The sequence below is a fragment of the Camellia sinensis genome, chromosome 7, assembly GCF_055761805.1.
Source record: "Camellia sinensis isolate YWXY chromosome 7, ASM5576180v1, whole genome shotgun sequence".
Taxonomy (NCBI): domain Eukaryota; kingdom Viridiplantae; phylum Streptophyta; class Magnoliopsida; order Ericales; family Theaceae; genus Camellia; species Camellia sinensis.
This window is the reverse complement of record NC_138967.1, coordinates 124,070,228-124,096,310: the sequence shown is the minus strand read 5'-3', so window position 1 is coordinate 124,096,310 and position 26,083 is coordinate 124,070,228. Positions and strand designations below refer to the sequence as shown.

General features: G+C 38.1%; 1 protein-coding gene across 1 annotated transcript; it reads left to right on the top strand.

Moving 5' to 3' along the window:
• On the top strand, positions 1–25,994 carry LOC114266684 (uncharacterized). Its single transcript, XM_082881072.1, has 9 exons — positions 1–219; positions 600–814; positions 2,284–2,344; positions 23,264–23,518; positions 23,667–23,793; positions 24,021–24,117; positions 24,246–24,285; positions 24,956–25,039; positions 25,830–25,994. The coding sequence occupies exons 1-9, from the start codon at positions 1–3 to the stop codon at positions 25,992–25,994; spliced, it is 1,263 nt and encodes a 420-aa protein (XP_082737198.1).
• The last annotated feature ends 89 nt before the right edge of the window (positions 25,995–26,083 follow it).

Sequence of the window (26,083 nt, the reverse complement as noted above, 5' to 3'; positions counted from 1 at the left end):
ATGGCTAACAAAAGATTCACCAAAAAGCTGGTGGATTCACTAGAGGTTGATGGGGTTAGAGTTAAGGCGCCTGATCAAGTGAAACAGGAAATGTTAAGGAACTTTTATATGTTGTTCAAAGAAGACTATGTATCAAGGCCAAAGTTAGTAGGTTCTATGCCAACAGTGAACAAATCAAATGTTGTGGAGATACTTGATGTTGAGTTCTCTAATATGGAAGTTTGAGAAGTAGTTAAGAATTGTGATGGAAACAAAGCACCTGGTCAAGATGGGTTTAATTTGTCATGCATGTAGAAGTGCTGGAAGTTCATGAAGGGTGAGGTGATTCAACTTGTGAAGGAATTTCATTCTAATCAATGATTGTGGGAGGCTTGAATTGTTCATTTATAACTTTGATTCCTAAAAAGGATAGTCCCAATCGTTTGAGTTATTGTATGTCGATTAGTTTGGTTAGTTCTGCTTATAAAATATTGACTAAATTGCTCTCAAGAAGAATTAGAAAGGTGTTACTAGATGTAATTAGTGAAGTACAATCAACATTTCTGGGAGATAGAAATATTTTTTATTGGATGATGATTGCAAATGAGGTGGTTAACTAGTGGAAGAAGACAAAAAAGAAGGGAGTTGTTTTGAAAGTTGACTTTGAGAAGGCTTATAACTCTGTGAACTGGAACTATCTATTTTCTATGATGTCCATCATTGGGTTAGGTGATAAATGGAAGAAATGGATGGTTTCTAGTGTAACCAAATCAAGAGTTTCAGTATTAGTGAATGGGACTCTAACAGATGAGTTTTCTCCTCAGAAATGGATTAGGTAAGGTGATCCCCTTTCACTTTTTCTTTTCAACGTAGCACTTGAAGGGCTCAACATTCTATTAGAAAGGGCAAAGGAGATAGGGTTGTTAAATGGTGCTTCTATTAAGCCATCTGAGTTGAAGCTTTCTCATCTTCACTTTGTAGACAATACTATAATCTTTTATGAAGTTGTGAAGGAGGAAATTATAGCTATTAAAAGGATTCTTAAATGTTTTGAAATGATATTAGGGCTTAAGCTTAATTTTCACAAGAGTGTAGTGTGTGGTGTGGAAGTGTCTGATGAGAAGATCCAGGAGTTTGCCTCTGTTCTGAATTGTTCAAGTCAAAAACTACCTCTGAAGTATTTAGGTTTTCCTCTTGGTGCTAGCCTGAGAAGCAGGAGGACTTGGAAACTAGTGGTTGATAAGATTAGGTCAAGTTGGCATCATGGAAGAGAAAACTTTTGTCTTTTGCTGGTAGCCTGACTTTGATAAGGTCGGTATTATCAAATTGACCATGTTATTATTTGTCTTTATTTTTAATTCCAAAAGGAGTGGCCAAGGTGATTGATAGGTTACAGGTTTCTTCTCTTTGGAGGGGGTTCGGATCTAAAGAGAAAGATGCATATGGGGGGATGTGTCAATATCAAAAGAGCAAGAAGGGTTGGACATTAGGAGAATTAGGGAAGTAAATGAGGCTTTGTTATTGAAATGGTGGTGGAGGTATGGGGTGGATGACAAAGCTTTGTGGAAACAAGTGTTAATTAGCAAGTATGGATCACAAGGGGGAAGATGGTTACCTGATTGGAATTCTGAACAAGATAGGAAGGTATCCAAGATATGGAGTGACATGTTGCAAGTAGTGAGGTCTAACTCTTCCCTTCATGATTTTTATGTAAGTAATATAAAGATAAGGATTGGGGATGGTTGTAGAATTCTTTTCTAGTCGGACAGGTGGCATATGAACATTCAAATTAAGGAAGAATTTCCTAGGTTGTATAGCTTATCTATGGATACGGAAGGAACCTTGAAGGATTTTGTTCAAAGAAGACAGAGATCTGGGGGTTGAGTGTTTAATTTTAGAAGGACTCTTCTAGATTGCAAAGAGGAGGAGGTTGCTAGATTACAAGGCTGGCTGTCAAATATACCAGATCTTAGTTTAAATAGCCCTTATAACTTGTCTTGGGAGGCTGCTTCTTCATGTCTTTTTTCTGTTGCATCAGTCAGGAATTGGTGTGAAGCCAAATGTGGACCTAGGCTAAAAGTAGCTAAGCAGATGTGGCAAAATGCAACTCCACCAAAAGCACAATTCTTTGGTTGGTTAGCTTGGAAAGGTAGGGTCAAAACAACAAGTTTGTTATACAACATTGGGGTCATTAGATGTAGTGAAGATACTATGTACCCTTTTGCAAATCTGAGGTGGAAACAGGGTCTCATGTGTTGATTCACTGCCCACAAGTATCATGTTGTGGTCTATTTGGAACTTAAGGAATGTGTATGTATTTAATGACCATATACCAAACTTTGTTGAAGTTGAGGAGCTTGTGAAGGTAAGGGGGGCAATGTGGGCGAAATCAAGTTTGAAAGGTGTCCATTTTTTTGTTCATGGCCTTGTCTCAAACATTAGGGAGGTCAGGTTTTGCTTGTAATGGTTGGTGTTAATTTTGTCTGACTGAGGATAGGTTGGTAAGCTTTGTTCTATAGCTATTGTGGTGGTTGCCTTGTTGGTATCTCACTAGCAGTGGGCAGCTACAGTGCATATGAGTTGGTGTGCCTTGCAGTGTCAACATTGTTGTGATCTGTAGTGGCTTGTTGTGATGCTTGTGCAACTGTTTTTGTTTTTTCCTTTATTAGTGTATTCTATACTCCTGTATAGTTTTCATCATCAATGAAGTTTCTTTAGTTGATCAAAAATATATATATATATATATATATTCAGTATATATATTAGATGTTGTAATTAGGTTTTACCATATCAAGATATTTTCATAACTTTCTTGTTGCCCACTCTTACCTTACCTATATATAGACATCTTCATTGAATTGTACGATACATAATATTGAATATACACATAATATATATAATATTCTCTTTCTCTTTCTCTTAGATATTGTAACATGGTATCAGAGCTATAGGTTATGCTCTTCGTGTTCTTCGCTTTACGGGCAGGTGGCAACCGTGCCTTGGCCACCCGCCAGACCTCAATCCATTCCGCTGCCATATTTTCCTTCCAATATCACTTCATGGTGATTTCTTGTAACGCCCTCAAAATAAACCCATAATTCATCCAACAATAGCATGCTTAGACATAAGAGAATAAAGCATAAATATATTCCATCAGAGTAATCTTTACATAAGTGTATTTCATGTTGACATCAAAAGTAAATGCCCTATAGGCTTACAACTTTCCAAGTTAACACTTGGTTACAAAAAAAGAGTGCTAGCTCTATACAAAGAAAGCCCTTGGCTTGATATACATGTAATACCACCAAAAACACAAAAACAGTCCAACAGTCCCAAGCCTCCCAAACTATGTCCTTGGAGGTGGCATGCTACCTGTACCTGAAAATGATGTCCCATATAGGGTGAGCCACAGCCCAGTAGAAATACACTAAACCAACCATAAACAATGACTAAAATAATAGCATTCAATAGATGGTCCACACTTCTATTCCAACTTATACTGTGTTACAGTCTCATGACAATCATGCCCATATTACATTTCACTTTCCATTTCTTATCCAATTCTCAATTCATAACTATGGCTCAAGACCTGGCCAAACAACTTATATGAGATAGTAACTCATATTAAACATTTTCCATCTCATAATAGATAAGCATACTAGCTATATCAACACTTTAACAGATAAGCATATGAGCTGTATCAACACTTCAATAGATAAGCATATGAGTTGTATCTATGGAGTCCATCCCCTATCTCCTCCCAAACAATATTCGGTTTAGAGGTCCATCCCCCATCTTCCCCTAAACCGTGGAGTACATCCCCCATCTCCTCCCACACAACACAATGTATATAAACATAGATCATATACACATTCAATCAATACATAAAGTTAATGTATTATTTCAACCGTCATATTCGATGACCCATCCAATTGATTAGTTTTAGTTTGCCTAATCATCATGCATTGTTTACAACAATCACGACTATCCTCCACCGATAGCCCAAAACAATTATTTCTAAACAGGAAATAAATGCACCAAATGGATAAAATATCAACATTATGCCTAGGTGAGCGATAAATTAATCCAACTACACCCTTTCATCCCATACCTCCCCAATTCCAATATTCTCAATTCAATTTCTCATAGCCCGAAATTAATTATACAAATAAATTTACCAACAAATTAGGGCATTTTCCCATAATTCTCACAACAACCCTAAGGTTCCATTTTCATCAGTGATCTAACATTAATTCCTTTTCTCGATGTATTACACACATTTGGGTTTATAAATTTGAAAACCCCTCTTTTGAAAATTACACAAAGAACCCAAACTTTCTCAAAATTACCCAACAACCCCCAACATATCGAAATACTAAAATTCAAAGACAAAGCTCATAAGATGAAGTAGGATATCCCTACCTCGAAGTTAGAGCTCAAACGAGGAAGTTGAAGAAAACCAAAACGCTCCAAATCAACAATTTCTCGGATCAAAATGTAGCCCTCGACGATCAACACAACTTTTACAAAGGACGAAGGAAAGGGAAGCACTCTAACTAGATCAAACCCTAGAGAGAAGGGAGTTTCTAGAGAGAGAGGCTCTCAAAAAAAAAATTTTAGAAAGTAAGAGAGAGAGAGAGAATGTAAAAAGTGATTTTAAAATGTCCAGCTACGGATTGATATACGACATTCCCGCTCGAGCATAGAATATAGTGCTCGAGCGTCAAGAACAAAAAACATGGTCCGCTCGAGCACAAGAATGCCTGCTCGAGCGCCAAGACACAATGACAAAACACACCCGCTCGAGCGTGAAAACCAGTCCGCTCGAGCGCAGATTTTCATCTCCAAGAACTTACAACAAAAAAATACTACCCGCTCGAGCGCCAACAAGCCCGCTCGAGCGCAGGAAATCCGCTCGAGCGTAGAAATCACACCTGCAGAAGTTTTGCAGAGCACAAAAATACTGGGAGTGTGTAATCTCCGCTCGAGCGCTAGACGACCCGCTCGAGTGGAACGACCAAAAACCTGGCGACAAGATTTTAGACCAAGGCTCAACCCACCTGCTCGAAACATGCCCAACATATCCTAAAACTCAAAAAAATGGAATCGAGGACGACAATAAGAGAGATACAACTACCAACTCCATGGAACCAAGTCTGGAATACAACAGATACAGAAAGGGAAAATCGGGATCGCTATATTTCCTTCTCTGTTCACTGGTTTCTCAATGTTCCTTCATCACTGGCCAAAGTTCCTCAAAGTTCCTCTGCAACTCTCTACTCTGTCTTTCCCTCTACTTTAACCTCAAATAGGGTTTTATCTTCAAACCTATTTGAGTTTGAGGGAGGATATTATAACTATATCATGGTGAGCATGGTTATACCATGTGAACCACCTAAGCCACCCCCTTGACGCACTCCTTAAGTCGCCCCCTTGGTGCACTCCCTAAGCGGCCCCCTTGACGCATCATCCAAGCCATCTTTTGATGCACATGGTTCCTTTTCGGTTCAGACTTCTACTCCCGGCTTCTTCTTTGACGGTCTGACACAACCTCACAAAAAACAGTCTCCCAGTATTAGCTCCGGCTAGTTTCTTCAACAGTTTGGTACGACCTCACCAAAAACTGTCTTCTAGCATTAGCTTTAGCCAATTTCTACAATAGTCCGACACGACCATAACTATCTCCTCGCATTAGCTCCAGCCTTGCTACTACAATGGTCTAACATGACCATAAACTATCTTCCGGCATTAGCCTCGGCTGCTCCTACAACGGTTTGGCATGACCATAAATTGTTTTCTAGCATTATTATTTTCATTTTATTTTATTTTCTCTAGTTTCTCTTTCCAAACTCTAGTTGGTCTCTTTGCAACCACCTTGAGTTTGAGGAAGACTGTTAATGAATATAATATATATATATATATATATATTATATTCACTATATATATTAGATGTTGTAATTAAGTTTACCATATTAGGATATTTCTATAACTTTCTTGTTGCTTACTCGTACATTGCCTATATATAGGCATCTTCATCGTATTGTAAGGTACATAATATTGAATATACGCATAATATAATATTTATTTTTTCTCTCTCTTAGATATTGTAACATAATGAATCACATAATACTTGCAAGTGATAAGTTTCATTGTGAGATAAACACCCTTATGAGTATTATGTGACCTATTATGAGATTTAATTGTTTTGTACATATGGAATTGCTGTTTAGTCATTTAGGACTAGTTTGACAATTATTTTTTTAGTAACTTCTTTACTGTAACGCCCTCAAAATAATAACAATAAACCCATCAGATAAGACATGAATTTACATTTAAACTAACCGCATTCCTTTCATTCATTAGAATTCCAAGACATAAGTATTACATGTTAACCTCATAACAAAATGCCCTACGGGCTTACAGCTTTCCAAGTTAACACTTGGTTACAACAAAGAGTTCTAACTCGTTTACACATTAAGCCCTTGGCTTGAAATTACATGTAATACATCAAAAGTAAAACGATAAAACTATGCCCGCCACTAGCCTCCCAGCTATGTCCTTGGAGGTGGCATGCTTCCTGCACCTGAAAATGATATTCCCATATAGGGTGAGCCACAGCCCAGTAGAAATACACTAAACCAACCATGGACAATGACTAAAACATTAGCAATTGATAGTTGGTCAACACTGATACAGTCACATAAATAACATATTTATGTCAACGACTTACAAGTCCCAAATACTTTTCATTTTCCTTTTAACAACAGATAAGCATACTAGCTCTATCATCATTTCCACAGATATGTATAAAAACTATATCTCACATTCTCAACAGATATGTATATCAACAATATCCACAGATAAGCATACAAGCTGTATCCACACTTCACAACAGATATGTATATCAACAATATCCACAGATAAGCATACAAGCTGTATCCACACTTCACAAAGATAAGCATATGAGCTCTATCTTCACTTCTCTAGACAAGCATATGAGCTCTGTCTACGGAGTTCATCCCCTATCTCCTCCCAATACCTATCCGGTTTAGAGGTACATCCCCTATCTTCCCCTAAACCGCGGAGTACATCCCCTATCTCCTCCTCTACACATAACGTATATAAACACATTGGTTCTATATACCATCACACAATACACACAATTAATGTATTCTATCAACTGTCAAGTTCCATGACACATTCCATTGATTAGTTTCCGTTTACCTAATCATCATGCGTTGTCTACAACAATCTCGACTATCCTCTACCGATAGCCCAAAGCAGTTATTTCTAATACAGAAAATAAATGCACAAATGGATTTTCAATCAACATTTCATTTCCTCATTTCTCACTAATTAATTATCCCAATTAATTAAACAATGTAATTTGGCCATTTTCCATAATTACCATTTCAACCCTTAGGTCCCATTTTCATCAATGATTCAACAATCATTCCATTTTCTATGCCAAACATGCATCTAGGTTTATTATGAATAAAACCCCAACTTTTGTAAAATTACACAAAAGCCCCAAACTTTCACAAAATTACCAAACCAAGCCCAACATCTCAAAATACCAAAATTTAAAGACAAAACCCATAGAGAGGAGTAGGTTATCCCTACCTCAAATTCGGAGTCCCAAAGGAGAAGACGACAAAACCCAACGTGCTCCAAAACCCGTGATTTTCAGATTAAAATGTAGCCCTCGACGATCAACAACTTTTTTGTAAAGGCCAAAGGTGAGTAAATCACTTCTACTAGATCAAAACCTAGAGAGAAGGTAGAGTCTAGAGTGAGAGGCTCAACAATGGTGATTTTGGAAAAGTAAGAGAGAGAAGAGAAAGTGAAAAAGTGATTTGAAAAGTCACAATTTCGGGACTTTAACCCAGGTCTCCGCTCGAGCGTAAAACACCCCGCTCGAGCGGCCACTCACAGACTTCCGCTCGAGCGGCCAAACTCCCGCTCGAGCGCAGAATGCACTCGCCCAGCACTTTTGCAGAACCAGGCCTCCGCTCGAGCTCCCAACCCTACGCTCGAGCGTACAACACTGCACAACAATTACTGAATGGGTGTAATCTACGCTCGAGCGCCAACACCTCCGCTCGAGCTTACAGGCCAAAAATCTGGGCAACTAGTTTTGGTTTCTAAACTCAACCAGCCTGAAACAAATCCGCCCAACACATCCTATAACTCGATATACAAGGTACAAAGGATGCAAACACGATAATAAACAACAACCAACATCCACGGACACATGTCCGGATCACTGTACAACAAGGGTAAACCCGAGATCGCTATAACCTCCCCCCCTTAAAGAATTTCGCCCCCGAAATTAAGCACAAGTTTTCAAAAACAAGTTTTTCTCCAATTTAGACAATGTTACACTTGAACATTCAACAATTCGACCCATTACCGGTCATCCCATCCCTTTAACAAGAGACATATCACAATGTGTAAACAACATATGTATTTTCAACATGCATCAACATTATGCACTATCTTTCCAATTTCAACAATATACTTAACACATATAATGTTACATTCAACTTCCATATGAGGCAAGTTCCAAAACATACTTCCAATAATCAAAACATTTTCAATGTTTTACAACTTAAGACATATATAAAAGCTCTTAAGTTCAACAAAAATGTAAAATTTAAATATAAGATTACATATCAACAAACAAGTCCGGATATTTCTCTCGGACTTCCAACTCACGTTCCCAAGTGGCTTCCTCCACTCCGTGATGTTTCCACAAGACTTTCACCAAAGGAATGGTCTTGCCACGCAGGACCTGATCCCGCCTATCCAAGACCCGAACCGGTCTCTCCTCATACGAGGCATCCTCATCTACCTCTAAATCAGTCCAATCCAACACATGTGATGGATCTGGCTCATACTTCCGAAGCATACTCACATGAAACACGTCATGTACCCCGGACAACTGCGGCGGTAAGGCTAACCGATAAGCAACCTCACCAATCCTCTCAAGGATCTCAAAAGGACCAATAAACCGAGGGGATAACTTCCCACTCTTCCCAAACCTCATCAGACCTCGCCTAGGTGATATCTTCAGAAAGACATGATCACCTACCTCAAACGCCAAAGGCCTCCTCCTACGGTCGGCATAACTCTTTTGTCGACTCTGGGCTGTAACAAGCCTCCTACGGATAAGCTCAACTTTCTCCGTCGTCTCCCTAACCAACTCCGGACCCAACAAAGGTGCATCACCCACCTCGGCCCAACAAACTGGAGACCTACACGGTCGGCCATACAAGGCCTCAAACGGTGCCATACCGATGCTAGACTGAAAACTATTGTTGTAGGCAAACTCTACCAATGGCAAGTGCCTCTCCCACGTCCCACTGAAGTCCAGGACACAACCCCGAAGCATATCCTCGAGGATCTGAATAGTACGCTCGGACTGCCCGTCAGTCTGAGGATGATAAGCCGTACTAAAGGTCAACTTAGTGCCCAAGGCACTCTGCAAACTCTGCCACAACCTAGCAGTAAAACGAGGATCTCTATCTGAGACGATCGTCACTGGGACCCCGTGCAATCTCACTACGTCCCGAATATACAGGTCAGCAAGATGATCTACCGAATCTCTCACGCGCATAGGAATAAAGTGCGCCGACTTAGTCAACCGGTCTACAACCACCCAAATAGCATCACTACCCCGCTGAGTCCTCGGAAGACCCACAACGAAGTCCATAGTGACATGCTCCCACTTCCACTCGGCAATAGGCAAGGGTTGCAACAAACCCGCTGGCCTCTGATGCTCGGCCTTCACTTGCTGGCAAGTAAGGCACCTTGATACGAAAACAGCCACATCTCTCTTCATACCCCGCCACCAAAACTGGCGACCCAAATCCTGATACATCTTAGTACCTCCCGGATGCACCGCAAGGCGCGAATGGTGAAACTCTCGGAGTACTTCCTCTCGGCAAGACTCCGGTACAAACAAACGGTTTCGGTATCTCACACTCAGGTCGGGATACACCGTCAAACCCTTCTCAACTTTCCCACTGGAGATCTTCTCTCGGAGGGATTCTACCTCAAGGTCACCTCTCTGTGCCTCTAACACTCTAATAACAAGTGTAGGCTGCGCAACAACAGAAAATAAGGCCGCAGCCTCGACAGATTCGCCCAGTAGCAAATCAAACTCGCCAAGTGCTCCCAACATCTCCCATTCCCGGATGGCTATACAAGCTACATCACTAATGGTTTTCCTACTAAGGGCATCGGCCACAACATTGGCCTTTCCCGGATGATAATGTAACTCAAAATCATAATCCTCGATGAACTCCATCCATCTCCTCTGCCTCAGATTCAAGTCTCTCTGTGTAAACAGATACTTCAAACTCTTATGATCCGAGAATACCTCAAACCTCTCACCATAAAGGTAGTGCCTCCAGATTTTCAAGGCAAAGATCACAGCTGCTAACTCTAGGTCGTGTGTGGGGTAATTCTTCTCGTGTATTTTCAACTGACGTGAGCCATAAGCTACCACTTTCCCCTCCTGCATCAACACACAACCCAAACCCTCTCGTGAGGCATCACAATAAACCGCATAACCCAACCCTCTCTCCGGAATAATCAACACCGGAGCGGTGGTCAATCTAACTTTCAGCTCTTGAAACGACTTTTCACAAGTCTCACTCCACACAAACTTGACTCCCTTCCGAGTCAGTCTAGTCAACGGTGACGCTAACCTGGAGAAATCTTTCACAAACCGACGGTAATACCCAGCTAATCCCAGAAAACTGCGGATCTCAAACACACTCTTAGGCTGTGCCCAATCTTGCACTGCCTCAACCTTGGATGTATCAACAGACACCCCTTTCCCGGATACCACGTGGCCTAAGAATTTGACTTTCCCCAGCCAGAACTCACACTTCCCAAACTTGGCATACAGCCTATGGGCTCTAAGTAACTCAAGCACCACTCTCAAGTGTGCCTCGTGCTCCTCCTCAGAAGACGAATAGATAAGGATGTCGTCCACGAAGACAACCACAAATCGGTCTAAGAACTCCCGGAAAATCCGGTTCATCAAGTCCATAAAGACTGCCGGTGCATTGGTAAGCCCGAATGGCATCACCAGAAACTCGTAATGGCCATACCGCGTACGGAATGCCGTCTTAGGAATATCTTCCTCCCTGACCCTCAACTGATGGTAACCCGATCTCAAGTCTATCTTAGAGAAACAACGGGAACCCTTCAACTGGTCAAACAAATCATCTATACGGGGCATAGGATACTTATTCTTAATCGTAGCCCGATTCAACTTCCGGTAGTCTATACACAATCTCAAGGCACCATCTTTCTTTTTAACAAAGAGGGCCGGTGCTCCCCACGGTGAAACACTAGGGCGAACAAAGCCCTTATCTAGCAATTCCTGGAGCTGAACTTTCAACTCAACCAACTCTGCTGGAGCAAAACGGTAAGGTGCCATAGAAATCGGCGCCGTACCAGGCACTAAATCAATAGAGAACTCTATCTCTCGGTGAGGTGGCAAACTAACAAGATCTTCGGGAAAAACATCCGAATACTCACAAACCACCCTCGGCAATACATGCTGGGTCTCACCACTCTCACCACTCTCAAAGCTAGCAAGTAGACTACTAAGCTCACTTCGCCCTCGCGAATCATACCCCGGTGGCAAAACACTACCAACCCGGTCTCCCAAGAAATGGAACCACTCCCCGCTCAAGGTACACAATGTAACCCTCTGGCGGTAGCAATCAATAACAGCCCGGTATGACGATAACCAGTCCATACCCAAAATAACATCAAAACCCTTCATGGGCATGACAACAAATGGAAAAGGAAGCCTATAGTCGGCGACCTCTATATCACATCCTCTAACACCCTGTTTCAGAATCAACTCACCACCCAAAGGCGATACCACACAAATAGGAGATGCTAACTGTGCTAACTCCAATTCCAAAACAGATGCAAATGCAGCAGATACAAAAGAATGAGATGCACCCGTGTCTATCAACACATTAGCAACTGAGTTGCAAAACAGAAAAGTACCTCTCACTACTGATGGAGCCGGTACTAAATCCTGCGCGGTAACAGCATACACGCGCCCCGTAGGCCCCTGGTCTACCTGCTCACCTCTCGGAGCAAAAGACTGCTGCACAGACTGGGATGACGAAGCTCCCGGATTGGCCCTCGAGGCCTGCACAGACTGAGCTGGCTGAAAACCCTGCGTCTGCCTAGAACCAGACGCTCCCGAAGTGGCACTCAACTGTGGGCAAAACCTCTTCATGTGCCCAGGTTGTCCACACTGATAACAAGTCAAGAGCTGCCCCCTGCCCAAACTCTGACTCTACGGTCTAGCTGAAGAAGAAGCAGCTTTCTGACCCCCACCCTTCTGCGGGCAAACAGATACCTTGTGACCCAGCTGGCCACACTTGTAACAAGTGAATTCCCCCTGACTGCCTCTCCCCGAGCCTACACTCGGCACTGGAAAGGTCGATCTAGAGACTGCACCCTGAGACTGCTGAGGGTTATAACCCCTCTGCCTCCTACCATCACTCTGGCTATCCTGGCTCCTCTTGGAGCCTCTCTGACCCTCATCCTCCTCCTGCATCATAAGCTCCATATGAGCTGCAGCATCTACCAGGTGTCTATACTCTCGAATGTAAGACCCACCAATTCTCAACTTGAGGCCCCGCCTCAACTTCCGCTCAAACTCATAGCAACGGCGTTCCTCAGACGCCACCAGTTCAGGTGCAAACCTAGACAGACTGGTAAAAGTAGCCTCAAACTCGGCCACTGACAAGCCCTGCTGATTAAGCCGGCTAAACTGATCCCTCAGCTTTTCCCTAGCTGCTGCTGATAAAAACCTCTCCTGAAAAGCATTCACAAACGCCTCCCAAGTACCACCAACACGAGCTTTCTCGTACTTCCACCATTGACCCGCATCTCCCTTCAGTTGGAAGGATGCCAAGGTCACTTTCAGTGCTCCGTCCTCGATGCCAAGCATCTCAAACGTCTTCGTTGTCTGTTCGAGCCATTCATCTGCCTTAAGCGGCTCTTTAGGATCCCCGATAAACTCGTCCGGATTACACCGAAAGAACTCCCTCTTCAAGAAGGAAGGCCCTGTCTCAGCTGCCTGATTCCCAGCTCTAAGAATACCTAAAGCTCCTGCTATCTCTCTGGCCAAGGCACCCATAGCCTGCTGACCTACTGGCTCGGCCACATTGGCCTGCCCAACTCCCTCCTGCACTGCCGGAATCTCACCCTGTAACGGTACTTCCTGCCTCGCAGGTCTACCACGCCTAGCACCTCTTCCTCGTCCTGACATCCTAATAAAGGCAACACAGAACGTTAGCACATTCATAAATGTGCCGAAACTAAACACTCACGTCCTAATGCATGGACAACTGTAATTCACTCCACATAAGCACATAAACACATAAGCACTTACGGACTTCATTTCCGGATAATAATAGTCCCGAGGCGTTACTAGAGTTCCGGTTAGAAACAGCATTGATCAAGTGCTTTTCCAACAAGACTCCCAGAAACTCAAGGATCCAATCAATATCCCAGAAATTAAATCCCATACCCACATAGTCACATAAACATGTTATCAATTAAGCACATAGCATATGATACTACATCTAAGTCTCTACCAAGCGAGACAAACCCATTGTGATACTAATCACTTCCCACGTACCCAAAGTATTCGAACCCGGTACGCTCTGATACCAAGTTGTAACGCCCTCAAAATAATAACAATAAACCCATCAGATAAGACATGAATTTACATTTAAACTAACCGCATTCCTTTCATTCATTAGAATTCCAAGACATAAGTATTACATGTTAACCTCATAACAAAATGCCCTACGGGCTTACAGCTTTCCAAGTTAACACTTGGTTACAACAAAGAGTTCTAACTCGTTTACACATTAAGCCCTTGGCTTGAAATTACATGTAATACATCAAAAGTAAAACGATAAAACTATGCCCGCCACTAGCCTCCCAGCTATGTCCTTGGAGGTGGCATGCTTCCTGCACCTGAAAATGATATTCCCATATAGGGTGAGCCACAGCCCAGTAGAAATACACTAAACCAACCATGGACAATGACTAAAACATTAGCAATTGATAGTTGGTCAACACTGATACAGTCACATAAATAACATATTTATGTCAACGACTTACAAGTCCCAAATACTTTTCATTTTCCTTTTAACAACAGATAAGCATACTAGCTCTATCATCATTTCCACAGATATGTATAAAAACTATATCTCACATTCTCAACAGATATGTATATCAACAATATCCACAGATAAGCATACAAGCTGTATCCACACTTCACAACAGATATGTATATCAACAATATCCACAGATAAGCATACAAGCTGTATCCACACTTCACAAAGATAAGCATATGAGCTCTATCTTCACTTCTCTAGACAAGCATATGAGCTCTGTCTACGGAGTTCATCCCCTATCTCCTCCCAATACCTATCCGGTTTAGAGGTACATCCCCTATCTTCCCCTAAACCGCGGAGTACATCCCCTATCTCCTCCTCTACACATAACGTATATAAACACATTGGTTCTATATACCATCACACAATACACACAATTAATGTATTCTATCAACTGTCAAGTTCCATGACACATTCCATTGATTAGTTTCCGTTTACCTAATCATCATGCATTGTCTACAACAATCTCGACTATCCTCTACCGATAGCCCAAAGCAGTTATTTCTAATACAGAAAATAAATGCACAAATGGATTTTCAATCAACATTTCATTTCCTCATTTCTCACTAATTAATTATCCCAATTAATTAAACAATGTAATTTGGCCATTTTCCATAATTACCATTTCAACCCTTAGGTCCCATTTTCATCAATGATTCAACAATCATTCCATTTTCTATGCCAAACATGCATCTAGGTTTATTATGAATAAAACCCCAACTTTTGTAAAATTACACAAAAGCCCCAAACTTTCACAAAATTACCAAACCAAGCCCAACATCTCAAAATACCAAAATTTAAAGACAAAACCCATAGAGAGGAGTAGGTTATCCCTACCTCAAATTCGGAGTCCCAAAGGAGAAGACGACAAAACCCAACGTGCTCCAAAACCCGTGATTTTCAGATTAAAATGTAGCCCTCGACGATCAACAACTTTTTTGTAAAGGCCAAAGGTGAGTAAATCACTCCTACTAGATCAAAACCTAGAGAGAAGGTAGAGTCTAGAGTGAGAGGCTCAACAATGGTGATTTTGGAAAAGTAAGAGAGAGAAGAGAAAGTGAAAAAGTGATTTGAAAAGTCACAATTTCGGGACTTTAACCCAGGTCTCCGCTCGAGCGTAAAACACCCCGCTCGAGCGGCCACTCACAGACTTCCGCTCGAGCGGCCAAACTCCCGCTCGAGCGCAGAATGCACTCGCCCAGCACTTTTGCAGAACCAGGCCTCCGCTCGAGCTCCCAACCCTACGCTCGAGCGTACAACACTGCACAACAATTACTGAATGGGTGTAATCTACGCTCGAGCGCCAACACCTCCGCTCAAGCTTACAGGCCAAAAATCTGGGCAACTAGTTTTGGTTTCTAAACTCAACCAGCCTGAAACAAATCCGCCCAACACATCCTATAACTCGATATACAAGGTACAAAGGATGCAAACACGATAATAAACAACAACCAACATCCACGGACACATGTCCGGATCACTGTACAACAAGGGTAAACCCGAGATCGCTATATTTACCTTTTTAGAATAAAGTTGCTGCTAAAAAAATTAATGCGTTTGAATTGAAAATTAAAATTTTTCACTAAAGACAAAATAAAGTAGGATATGACATTTTTAGCAGTTGTGAAATAGGGATTTCCTTATTTTTTTTATTTGTCATCTAAATAAGACAAAATAAAATGGTAATTTTTTTAGCTTAAATAGCCAAAAGTAACTTTTCTAGCGATAATTAAAAAAATCAATAAATTTAACTTTAGGTACTTACAAAAAAAGAAAAAAAAAATAGTTGATCCAAATTCAACTATTATGTAATTCTAACTACTTTTTCACAATACTTAAAAAATTGTAACTAAAATTAGAGAAGGGCTTGGACATATATTCTAACTTGAGTGTTAGATACCTTGACCGCCTTTTTGTGCCGGAGTCTTGTTGAGAGGAGGTACTCCGAGAGTTTCACCATTAGTGCATCCGGGAGGCACAAAGATGCATCATGATCTCAGTCGTCAGTTTTGGTGGAACGGGATAAAGAAGGACATAGTTGTGTTTGTATCGAAGTGCCTTACTTGCTAACAAGTGAAGGCCAAGCATCAGAGGCAACGGGTTTGTTGCAACCTTTGCCTATAGCCGAGTGGAAGTGGGAACATGCCACAATGGATTTTGTTGTTGTGGGCCTTCAGAGGACTCAATGAGGTAATGATGCCATTTGGGTGGTGGTTGACCGATTGACCCAAGTTAGCGCACTTTGTACTTATGTGCACGAATTACTCAGTAGATTATTTAGCCGACCTTTACATTAGGGACATTGTTCGACTTCATGGGGCCCCTGTGACTATTGTCTCATATAGAGATCTATGTTTTACGGCTCAGTTATGGCAGAGCCTGCAGAATGCCTTGGGCACTAGGATGACTTTTAGTATCGCCTATCATTCTCAAATTGACAAACAGTCAGAGCGTACTATTCAAATCCTAGAAGATATGCTTCGGAGTTGTGTTCTTGACTTCAAGGGGTCGTAGGAGAGACACTTGCTTTTAGTGGAGTTTGCCTATAACAACTGTTTCCAGTCGAGTATTGGTATGGCACCGTTTGAGGCCTTGTATGGCCGACAGTGTAGATCTCCTGTATGTTAGGCCGAGTTGGGTGATGCACCTATGTTAGGTCCATAGTTGTCAGAAGAGCTATGCCGGCCGTAGGAGGAGACTGTTATCCTTTAAGGTGGGAGACCACGTTTTCTTGAAGATATCACCTAAACGGGATTTGATGAGGTTTGGGAAGAGCGGGAAGTTGTCTCCTACGTTTATTGGACCTTTTGAGATCCTAGAGCGGATTGAAGAGGTAGCTTATCGTTTGGCCTTGCCGCCCTAGCTTTTTCGGGTTCATGACATGTTCCATAGTTGTATGCTTTGAAAGTATGAGCCGAATCCCTCACACGTGTTGGATTGGACTGAGTTAAAGGTTGATAAGGATGCATCGTATGAGGAGAGACCGATTAGAGTCTTAGATACTCGAGACCAAGTCTTGTGTGGCAAGACGATTCCTTTGGTAAAAGTGTTGTGGTGACACCATAGGGTTGAAGAGGCCACTTGGGAACATGAGTTGGAAGTCTGTGAGAAGTATCCTGACCTATTTATTGATATTTGAGCTTGTATTGAGAATCTTTTCTTGTTAATGTAACATAAACATTGTATATGTTTGGAAATGTGAATTGTATATTCAGTATTGGAGACTTGTTTATCATGGTTATAAGAGGAATGACTTGTGAATGGGTCATTATGGTTACTATCATTATGGGGAGATTATAGCGATTTCGGTTTTGATCCAACTCGTTTGATGTTTTGGATCCGGGTTTCACTGTCTCATATAGTTATCCATGTCTTGCTTCCCCTTATATCTCTTTGAGTTTGGCTTTTAGGACATGTTGGTTATGTTTGGAACAGGTTGGTACCTTGTTTTTCAAACTGTTGTTGCCCATAATTTTGTTTCTTTGCTCGAGTGGCACTTCTTGTGCTCCAGTGGTCTTTGTGAACCTCCAATACTTTTGCAGGTCTGCAAAAATACTGGGAGTTTGTATTCTTTGCCCGAATGAAGCTTCTTGCACTCGAGTGATGGTCTTCTGTCTATAAAATTACTAGGAGTTTGTATTCTGTGCTCGAGCAGTGAAACTTATTGTGTCTGGTCGCTCAAGTGATACATCTTGCGCTTGAGTGAGCTGCGCGTATATCAGCTCATAAAGTCACTTTTATGAGTCGCTTTTTCACCTCTCTCCCTCTCTAAACATTTCAAAACCCTAATTTCTCTCATTCTCTCTCTAAAATTCATCTATTTCACTCAAATCCACCTAGATCCGTCGATTTTTCACCTGTGTCCCTTTGTTAAAAAGGTAAAGCTTGGCGAGGGCTTCATTCTAATCGGAGCAAAGTTGATTTTTGGTGTCTTTGAGTTTCCTCATCACTCTCTCGTTCTCTAAGCTTGACGTAGGGATATCTCCACACTTTTTATGAGTTTTAACTTAGTTATTTGTTATTTCTAAGCAATATTGAGATTTTAAAAGATTTGGAACAAATCTAAGGTTTTGGATAAAAATCAAAAGAGGAGCTTTTCAAATGGATCCTTGAAAATGATTTTGATATGGAAAAGATTGTTGAGTTGGAAATAAATGGTTGATTTTGATATTTGGGATTGATTTTGAAAAGAAAAAGGGTTTTGCCCTAAATGCCTCAAATGTTGGTTTTATATAACTAATGAGATTGACATTGAAATTATGAAATTGGAATCATGTTGATGAGGATAATGGAGTTGGATATATATTATCACTTACCTCTTGAAAATTTGGAGAATTTATCTTTACTGATAATTGTTTATCTATTTAGAAATACCTGTTTTGAGCTATTGGTGGAGGATAGCTATGATTGTTATAGAAATTGAATGTGAATTAGGAGAATTGAAACCATTTTCTCATTCATTTGCATTGGGCGTTAACTCACACTTGTACATTGGAAACATTTGTCTTTTAAGAAAAAAGGGTGAATCTGGGAAACATGTTTTGCCTTGTTGAAATAAGTTGGCTTGAGTGTCTATGGTGAAAGTCCTAAAACCACGCATATACATGGGTACTGATCTCGCAAACGAAATATCCGTAAAATGATAACAGTAGTGCATGTATAGCCTACATTTACATGGGTGTCGGTTTCACGATTTCCTGCGGACGAAATTTCTGTGAAAGGTTGTATTGGTTTTGAGATTTCTAGAGTGTGATTCACTACCCTATTTTCTACTAAGAAGGAAATGATTTATGAATCATGATATTAATTTGGCATCGCATAGTTTTGGAAAGAGATATAAAAATGTTTAGGCGCAAGCATTGCATGTGCATTCACCTTATTGCTTTATTAAGATTCATATACTGTATTGGAATATTTCTATTGGCCTTTGGCTCACCCTACGTAGGAAAAATATTTTAGGTGCTGATGATATGGCTCCGCTAAGGAAATTGCTTGGGAGGATTTAGAGCAAGAGCTTCATTTTTGTTAATTTTTGTATATGTTTTGTACAAACCAAGGGCCTTTAACTGTATTGGACTTAAATTCCACTTTTGATGTAACCAAGCACTGCCTTGGAAAGTTGTAAGCCTTTAGGGCATTTATTATCTGTTTTATTTTCTTTTCTTTTCTTATCTCTTGTCGTAACATATGCTATAGATTCAGGATTAGCCTTGTGAATGTATACTTGCATATGTTACCTTTTCGTATAAGTAATTAGGACTAATGGAAGATAACTATTTCGTTGCATGTTACTATGTAATTAATATTGTGGGTGGTTTATAGTAATTATTTCGGGGCGTTACAAAAGATAAGTGACTAATCATACAAGTTTTGTAGTAATTTAGGGAGGAAAACATTTATACAAGAACTTTTATCATTCTTTTTCCCATTCCTAATGTGAGATTGTACACATTTTTATTAATATATATATGTATATATATATATATTCTATTAAAATCTCATGTGAATCCTTCTTCTACATCAAACCGACAAAACTAAAAAAAATCAAACCACGATCCATTTCTTTTCCTCAACCAACAAAATTGAAAAGTTTTATTTGATGTTAATTATTTTTTCTCAATTCCAACCGAACTGAACTATTTGCACTCCTAATATATGTATATATATATATATGAAAAACTCAATACAACAACTATTACTTCTTTTATAAATTTTAGCCTAAACTTAATAAAATGCATAAATAAGATGTCACATTTGAATAGATATCAATAAAATATAATTTTACAAATTATTTTAGGCCCTTCATTACATAGTAAATCCCAAATATCCAGAGTTAAGTTGCAAACCGTCTGTCCATTAAGTCCATAAGTTTTTATCAATAAGTAATCCCACTATATATGAGATTTGCCAAATTACAATAATAAAGCATTTTAATTCCACCATTGACCCAATGCTCGTATCTACTTAGGTACCATACAATTCTAATTCTTATTTTTATACCTTATGAATATGATATGAAGCTCTTGAACCATATGATTCCATTAAACAATCATTGGAATAGCATACTTCCATAAAACATGTGAGATTTACTTATACGATTGGTTAATTTTTTGGAAAGAAAAACCAAATTCCAATCATGAAAGTTGGAAGTTATCATAATGTTATACTAATTAAAAATAGAATACGCTATAATAAATGATGACCACATGTCTTGATGAGGTTAAGTACATTTTTCCCAACCATTTGGTGGAGCACAAACCTCTTTCAGTTTGTTTTGTCTACACCTATCAAGATTCTCTCATTATTCAGTTAATTTAATCAAGCAGTTGGGGATTAATGAAATTTCACTATTTGCACTTCACTCAAAAAATAAATGATTCAATTTCGTATTATAGATAAGATTTTACATTCCCCAAATATGACCTTGTCTAATGTAAAAATAGTGTTTGTACATATAAAATTGTTAGGGGTTCAATCTGAGCAATCCAATTCAAATATATATATATATATATATATATATATAAATAGAACTTTGATAATAGAATTTTAAATTGAAAAATGTTAAAAATAGTTGATGGTGTTGAAAAATATATAAAATTAGGGGCATTTACATTCAAGTCCTAATTTATAAACTTACACTTCATTAAGTCCTAACTAAGATTTTTTGAACCTTCAAGTCCCATTAAATTTTTAATAGTTGGAATTGCCCTTCAAACAATAATTTTGTTCATCATTTATGATTATCTATAAAGGAACATGATGATTTGACATATATTTTGATTTTCAAAAATTTAAGTCATCAACTTTCAAATTAAGAAAACTAAAAGAAAAATGATGTGCAAGAAAATAAAAATAAAACTAATCTTTTTTTTTTAAAAAACATTGAAAAAACTGAATTATTTTTTTATGCAAAACTAAAAATTTTGTGTCTATAAAGGAGCATGATGATGGAACATTAATATGCAAAAAAAAAAAAAAAACTTTAAACATGAAAAAACTGATAATGTTCTCAGTTTTAAAACTGGAAAAAACTATTAATGTTCTCGATTTTATTAGATAGTTGAATCAAACCAATAAGTAGAAGGGCAAAAATATTTAATCTCATGCTCTGTTTTTTTCATCAATTAGTAAAACAATTATCTGAAACATTACTATGCAAAATTGATAATGTTTTTAGTTTTAAAAATTAGGAAAAATTGATAATATTCTCAGTTTTACTAAATAAGACTTACTGGTTCAAAAATCTTAAATAGGACCTAAACTATAATAACATTTGTAAATAGGACTTTTATGTAATTAATTCATAAAATTATTTTGAATTGTGTAAAAGATATATAAAGTATTTTAAAACATGTAAGAAACTATATTGAAATTATAAATATTTTATCATTTTTTATTTCTTATTAACAACTCTTGAGGCTGTCATTAATATGACTCTTTTAAATTTAATCAATTTCTAAGATAAAATTTTTCAAACCAAAATTTTGATCGGTATCTAGGCATTACTCTCACAATCCAAACAATCTGAATACTATTAATATATAAGGATAAATTACAAACATACCCTCTGAAATTTGCTTAAAATATGAATTGTCTCCTATAATTTTTAAAATTACACCCCCGCCCCCTAAGGTTTCTAATTTCATAATAAATAGCCCATTTTATTAATATATCATCAAATTAATTAACAGTTTTTAATGATTTAAAAATATATTTCAATTAATAATTTAAATAATCTTATTATTATATAAGAGAGCAGTTAGAAATTTTTTTTTCCAGTTAATTCTATTAAATAAAAAATGGGTAAATTATATTGACACCCCCTGAGATTTGGTCCAATTACATGCCACCCCTTGACATTCTGAAAATTACATTTCCATCACTGCGGTTAATAGTCTCATTTCACAAATCTCCCTACTTATATAAAAAGCAACAACTCCTAATAGAAAAATAGAGGAAATTACATTGTAAAAAAAAAAAAGAGTAAAGCAAAAGAAAAACAAAAAACAAAAAACAAAAAACAAAAGAAGTAAAATAAAGTAAGAAAAAAGATAGTACATGAGTTCAATATCTTCATTGCCGTCTAAATAATTACAATGACAGGAGGTTAGTGTAATTTCCCAAACGTCAGGGGGTGATATGTATTAAACCCAAACCTTAGGGGGTGTAAGTGTAGTTTACCCATAAAAAATTCTGACAATGGAGTATTTATAATTTTTCAAACCATAGAGGGCAATCTATATTTTAAGCAAATCTCAAGGAATATATTTATAATTTATCCTAATATATAATTATATATAATACTAGCTAATTATTTTTCCGTGGTTGAATTAAATTATATTGCAGTGACTTGGGCTTTGACAAGTTAGTTAAGGCAGAGAGATTAGTTTGGATCGAATTTAGGCAAATCTCGGTATGTTTTAGAGCGAAATTGAATAACTAGACAACCCAATCGAATTTATTCAAGTTTCAGCTTGAAAAATCGTTTGTCCCATCATTAGATAAGTCGTTGGAGCAACAATAGTCTGAGAAGAAGGCATTTTATGTAATGAGTATATCATGTAAATAAGATAAAGTAGCGTATTCTTTCATTTATTAATTAACATATGATAAAAATAAGATTTAATAAGTCGTTTTGTACCTGACCCGAAATATTGAATGTTTGGCCATATCAAATTTTGACCTCACTTTGTATCACATTTGAATTAATAAGTGGATCCGAGAAGCCGACAATGTTGAATTTGTTTTAGATTTAACCTATCCAAAAAAATAGGTCAACTGTCCATATAAATCGGCCACCATCTTAGCCAAATAGTGGTTAAAAATATATAAATAGTGAGTTCTAAAAATACCTCCAAACACACCCACAAAATATGATACCACAAAGAACCCAGCTTTCCCTTTCAATGGTCGCACTGCACCTGCTGTTTTGAGGCCATCCCACATGACTTTTTTTTCACTGCTTAACCTTCGCCGGAAAAACAGAAATAAATAAATAAATAAATAAAATGTTACGTGTCACCGCTCGTCGATGAATCCTCCACCAGGCCTTGAGCCTCTGGCGCTGCTTTCGCTATCTCGGGAATCAAATCCTAGCTTGCACACTAGGGAAGTCATGTACTTATAGGCAGCTACCACACACTGCCACCAAGTTGTCTTTGTCTCTGGTGGCTTCAGAGAGAGGGTTTGAGACCCCCGACACACCTTGTGGGTGCTGTGAACACAGCAGGAACTCTTCGAACTTGGTTGCTTTGAAGATCAGTCTCTTGCGTGATTCCCAAATTGGGAAAACTAGTTTTCTAGCAAGTGCATTTGTTTTTTGTTTTTTGTTTTTTTTTGTTTTTTGTTTCTTGGAAATGTTGTTTTATGCTTTTGTGGAAACCGAACATAGCATATTAAAATGCTGTTCTTGTTCTAATTTTTTTTTTCTTGTTTTGTTATTCATTGTAGACAAAGTATGTTGGGGAAGAGAGGCAAGAAGAAGGATTTGAGATATCAGATTCAGGACTAAATCAGATGGATAAAACACTCTGTGTTGGAGGGGCACGTATCGCTTATAGAATCTGGGAGGTTGCAGGTATGCATGGTTCCTTTGCATAATAATTTACTGAATAATAAGTCTACAGATACAGAACTAATCGTAAAAAAAATGAAGGGAACAATCTGAATAAAATCATATCTCTATTGACGAGCCTTACATCTGATGTTGATTGATTCTATCTCATCGCTAAACTTTTTATGATTGAAATGGCAATGTATGTATATATATGTACTGATCAACTATAATTTTGAATGGTGTACAAGGAGATGAAACATCCCAGAATCACATTCCAAGTGCTTGTAAAAACTCGGTAGCAATGTTATTCATGTTTGATCTAACAAGTCGGTGTACTTTAAACAAGTAACGTTTCAAAATGCCTAAGGTTTTCATACATTATGAATCATGATTATAAAATTGTAGTTGTTATTTAGGTTTGAATAATAAAGTAAACTCATGAGATTACTATTTAACTCTCTCTGGGTTTGTAGTATCGTCGGATGGGATCAAGAATCAAGGAAATGGAATCAAGTACCCATGCTCCGCTTCACCACCTCATGGGATCTTTTTAGGGAAAATTTCAATGTAGTATACATTATAATAAAATAATTAGATAAGTGATAAGTTTTACAAATGTTAATAATTAAAGTTATAATTTATTATTTTACAAATCTATAATAACTGTCTAAAAGTACTACTGAGTGGTAATTTCCCTATCTTTTTACCCAAATCTCTCTGTCTTTTAGTATTAATATATTCCCAAAAAGTAATGATCTACAAACCCATGTTTATGAAGAATGATGTTGCTTCTTATGATCTTTTAATTTTTTATCAAAACACTCGTCATTGCCCTCATATTTTAAAAAAATGTCATTGACAATCATTTTTGATATATTTTTTTGTATAAAATTTATGTTCAAAAATCATTTTTCATCCATAACTTCTTTGTTCTTTTGTCTCAATTATATTCCTTGATGGGTGATGTAGTGGGAATTTCAAGACAATCGTTGGGTTGAATTGAATGTGCATTAATTGAGATAGTATTACATGATGTAGTAAGAATCTGAAGACATAAATTTTGAGACATAATTGTATAATTAAAACAAATGCATCAGATCAGAAGGACACATAAATTTAAATATTGAGGACCCTTGACCTTGTCTCTAATTCATATTAACTAAAGTTTTTGTAATTGTTGTAGACAACAATTCCAGTACTCATAGGGACTAAATTCGACGATTTTGTACAATTTCCGATAGATGTTCAGTGGACAATTGCAAGTCAGGTAATATATTTGATCTCTTCTAATCATGCAACAATATGCATATAACCGATTCAGACACGAAATATATATGACTAAATTAACAATCTCCAAAATCTTATCTATTTACGAGTATTTTGTGTGAAAATGTAGACCAAGCTGGTGAGAATCATGGATCAATTAACTGAGAAATTTGCTGTAATTAATTTTCACATGATAGAAGAACAAGCAGAATTAAAAGTAGAATGATTGGACAGAGAAAAAAAGGGAGAGAGAATAGGTACATTAGGGCATGCATGATTTTCTAGGCAATATCCATTTAATGATTTCTAGCTGGAAAACACACAAATCAAATTTGATTATTCTTCTTTTGAGTATAGTCATAGAAAGGGATTGAAGGGGCACAGACATCTTAGTCAATTCTTCAGTAAGAAATATCTCTTTCGCTCTTGGAATACACTAGTGGCAAACATGGCCTGTTCGATATTGTTCTAAAAAAAGAATTAGATTCGTATTTACAGAAACAAAAATAATGAAAAGTTTCAAAAACAATTTTCATTTTCTTTTTTGTGTAGCAAACAACTTTCAAAAATTCATGAAACAGTTTATAAGTGTTTCCTAAAACAGATATGTTTCCAATAAATAATTTTCAAAAAAAAAAAAACACAAGTTTTCAAAATCAACTCCCAAAAATATGAGAGCGATACCAAATGTTTCCAATAATCTATTTTGAGAAGAACAACAGTTCGTTGTTCCCACCTAAACCCTAAATCCAATACCATAATCTATTTAACATGTGCATTGTTGTTAACAGGCAAGAGCATATGCAAGGGCCCTGAATGCAACACTTTTCTTTTCAAGTGCAACCTACAACATAAATGTGAACAAGATCTTCAAGTTCATCATGGCAAAGCCATTCAACCTACCATGGGCTCCCGAACGAAACCTCACAATTGGAGAACCCATCATCGATTTCTAGATGTTGCTTGGGATTAAATGTATTTGGTTTGTAAGTAGACTAGGAAATTCTGGATCCTAAGTAAAAAGATTGAAATCAACCGGTTCACT

Coding starts and splice junctions, on each gene's coding strand:
- LOC114266684 (XM_082881072.1), top strand. CDS start 1: ATGGCTAACAAAAGATTCACCAAAAAGCTGGTGGATTCACTAGAGGTT. Junction 815..2,283: donor TCTCCTCAGAAATGGATTAG/GTAAGGTGATCC, acceptor TTGGAACTTAAG/GAATGTGTATGTATTTAATG. Junction 25,040..25,829: donor AGTGGACAATTGCAAGTCAG/GTAATATATTTG, acceptor TGTTGTTAACAG/GCAAGAGCATATGCAAGGGC.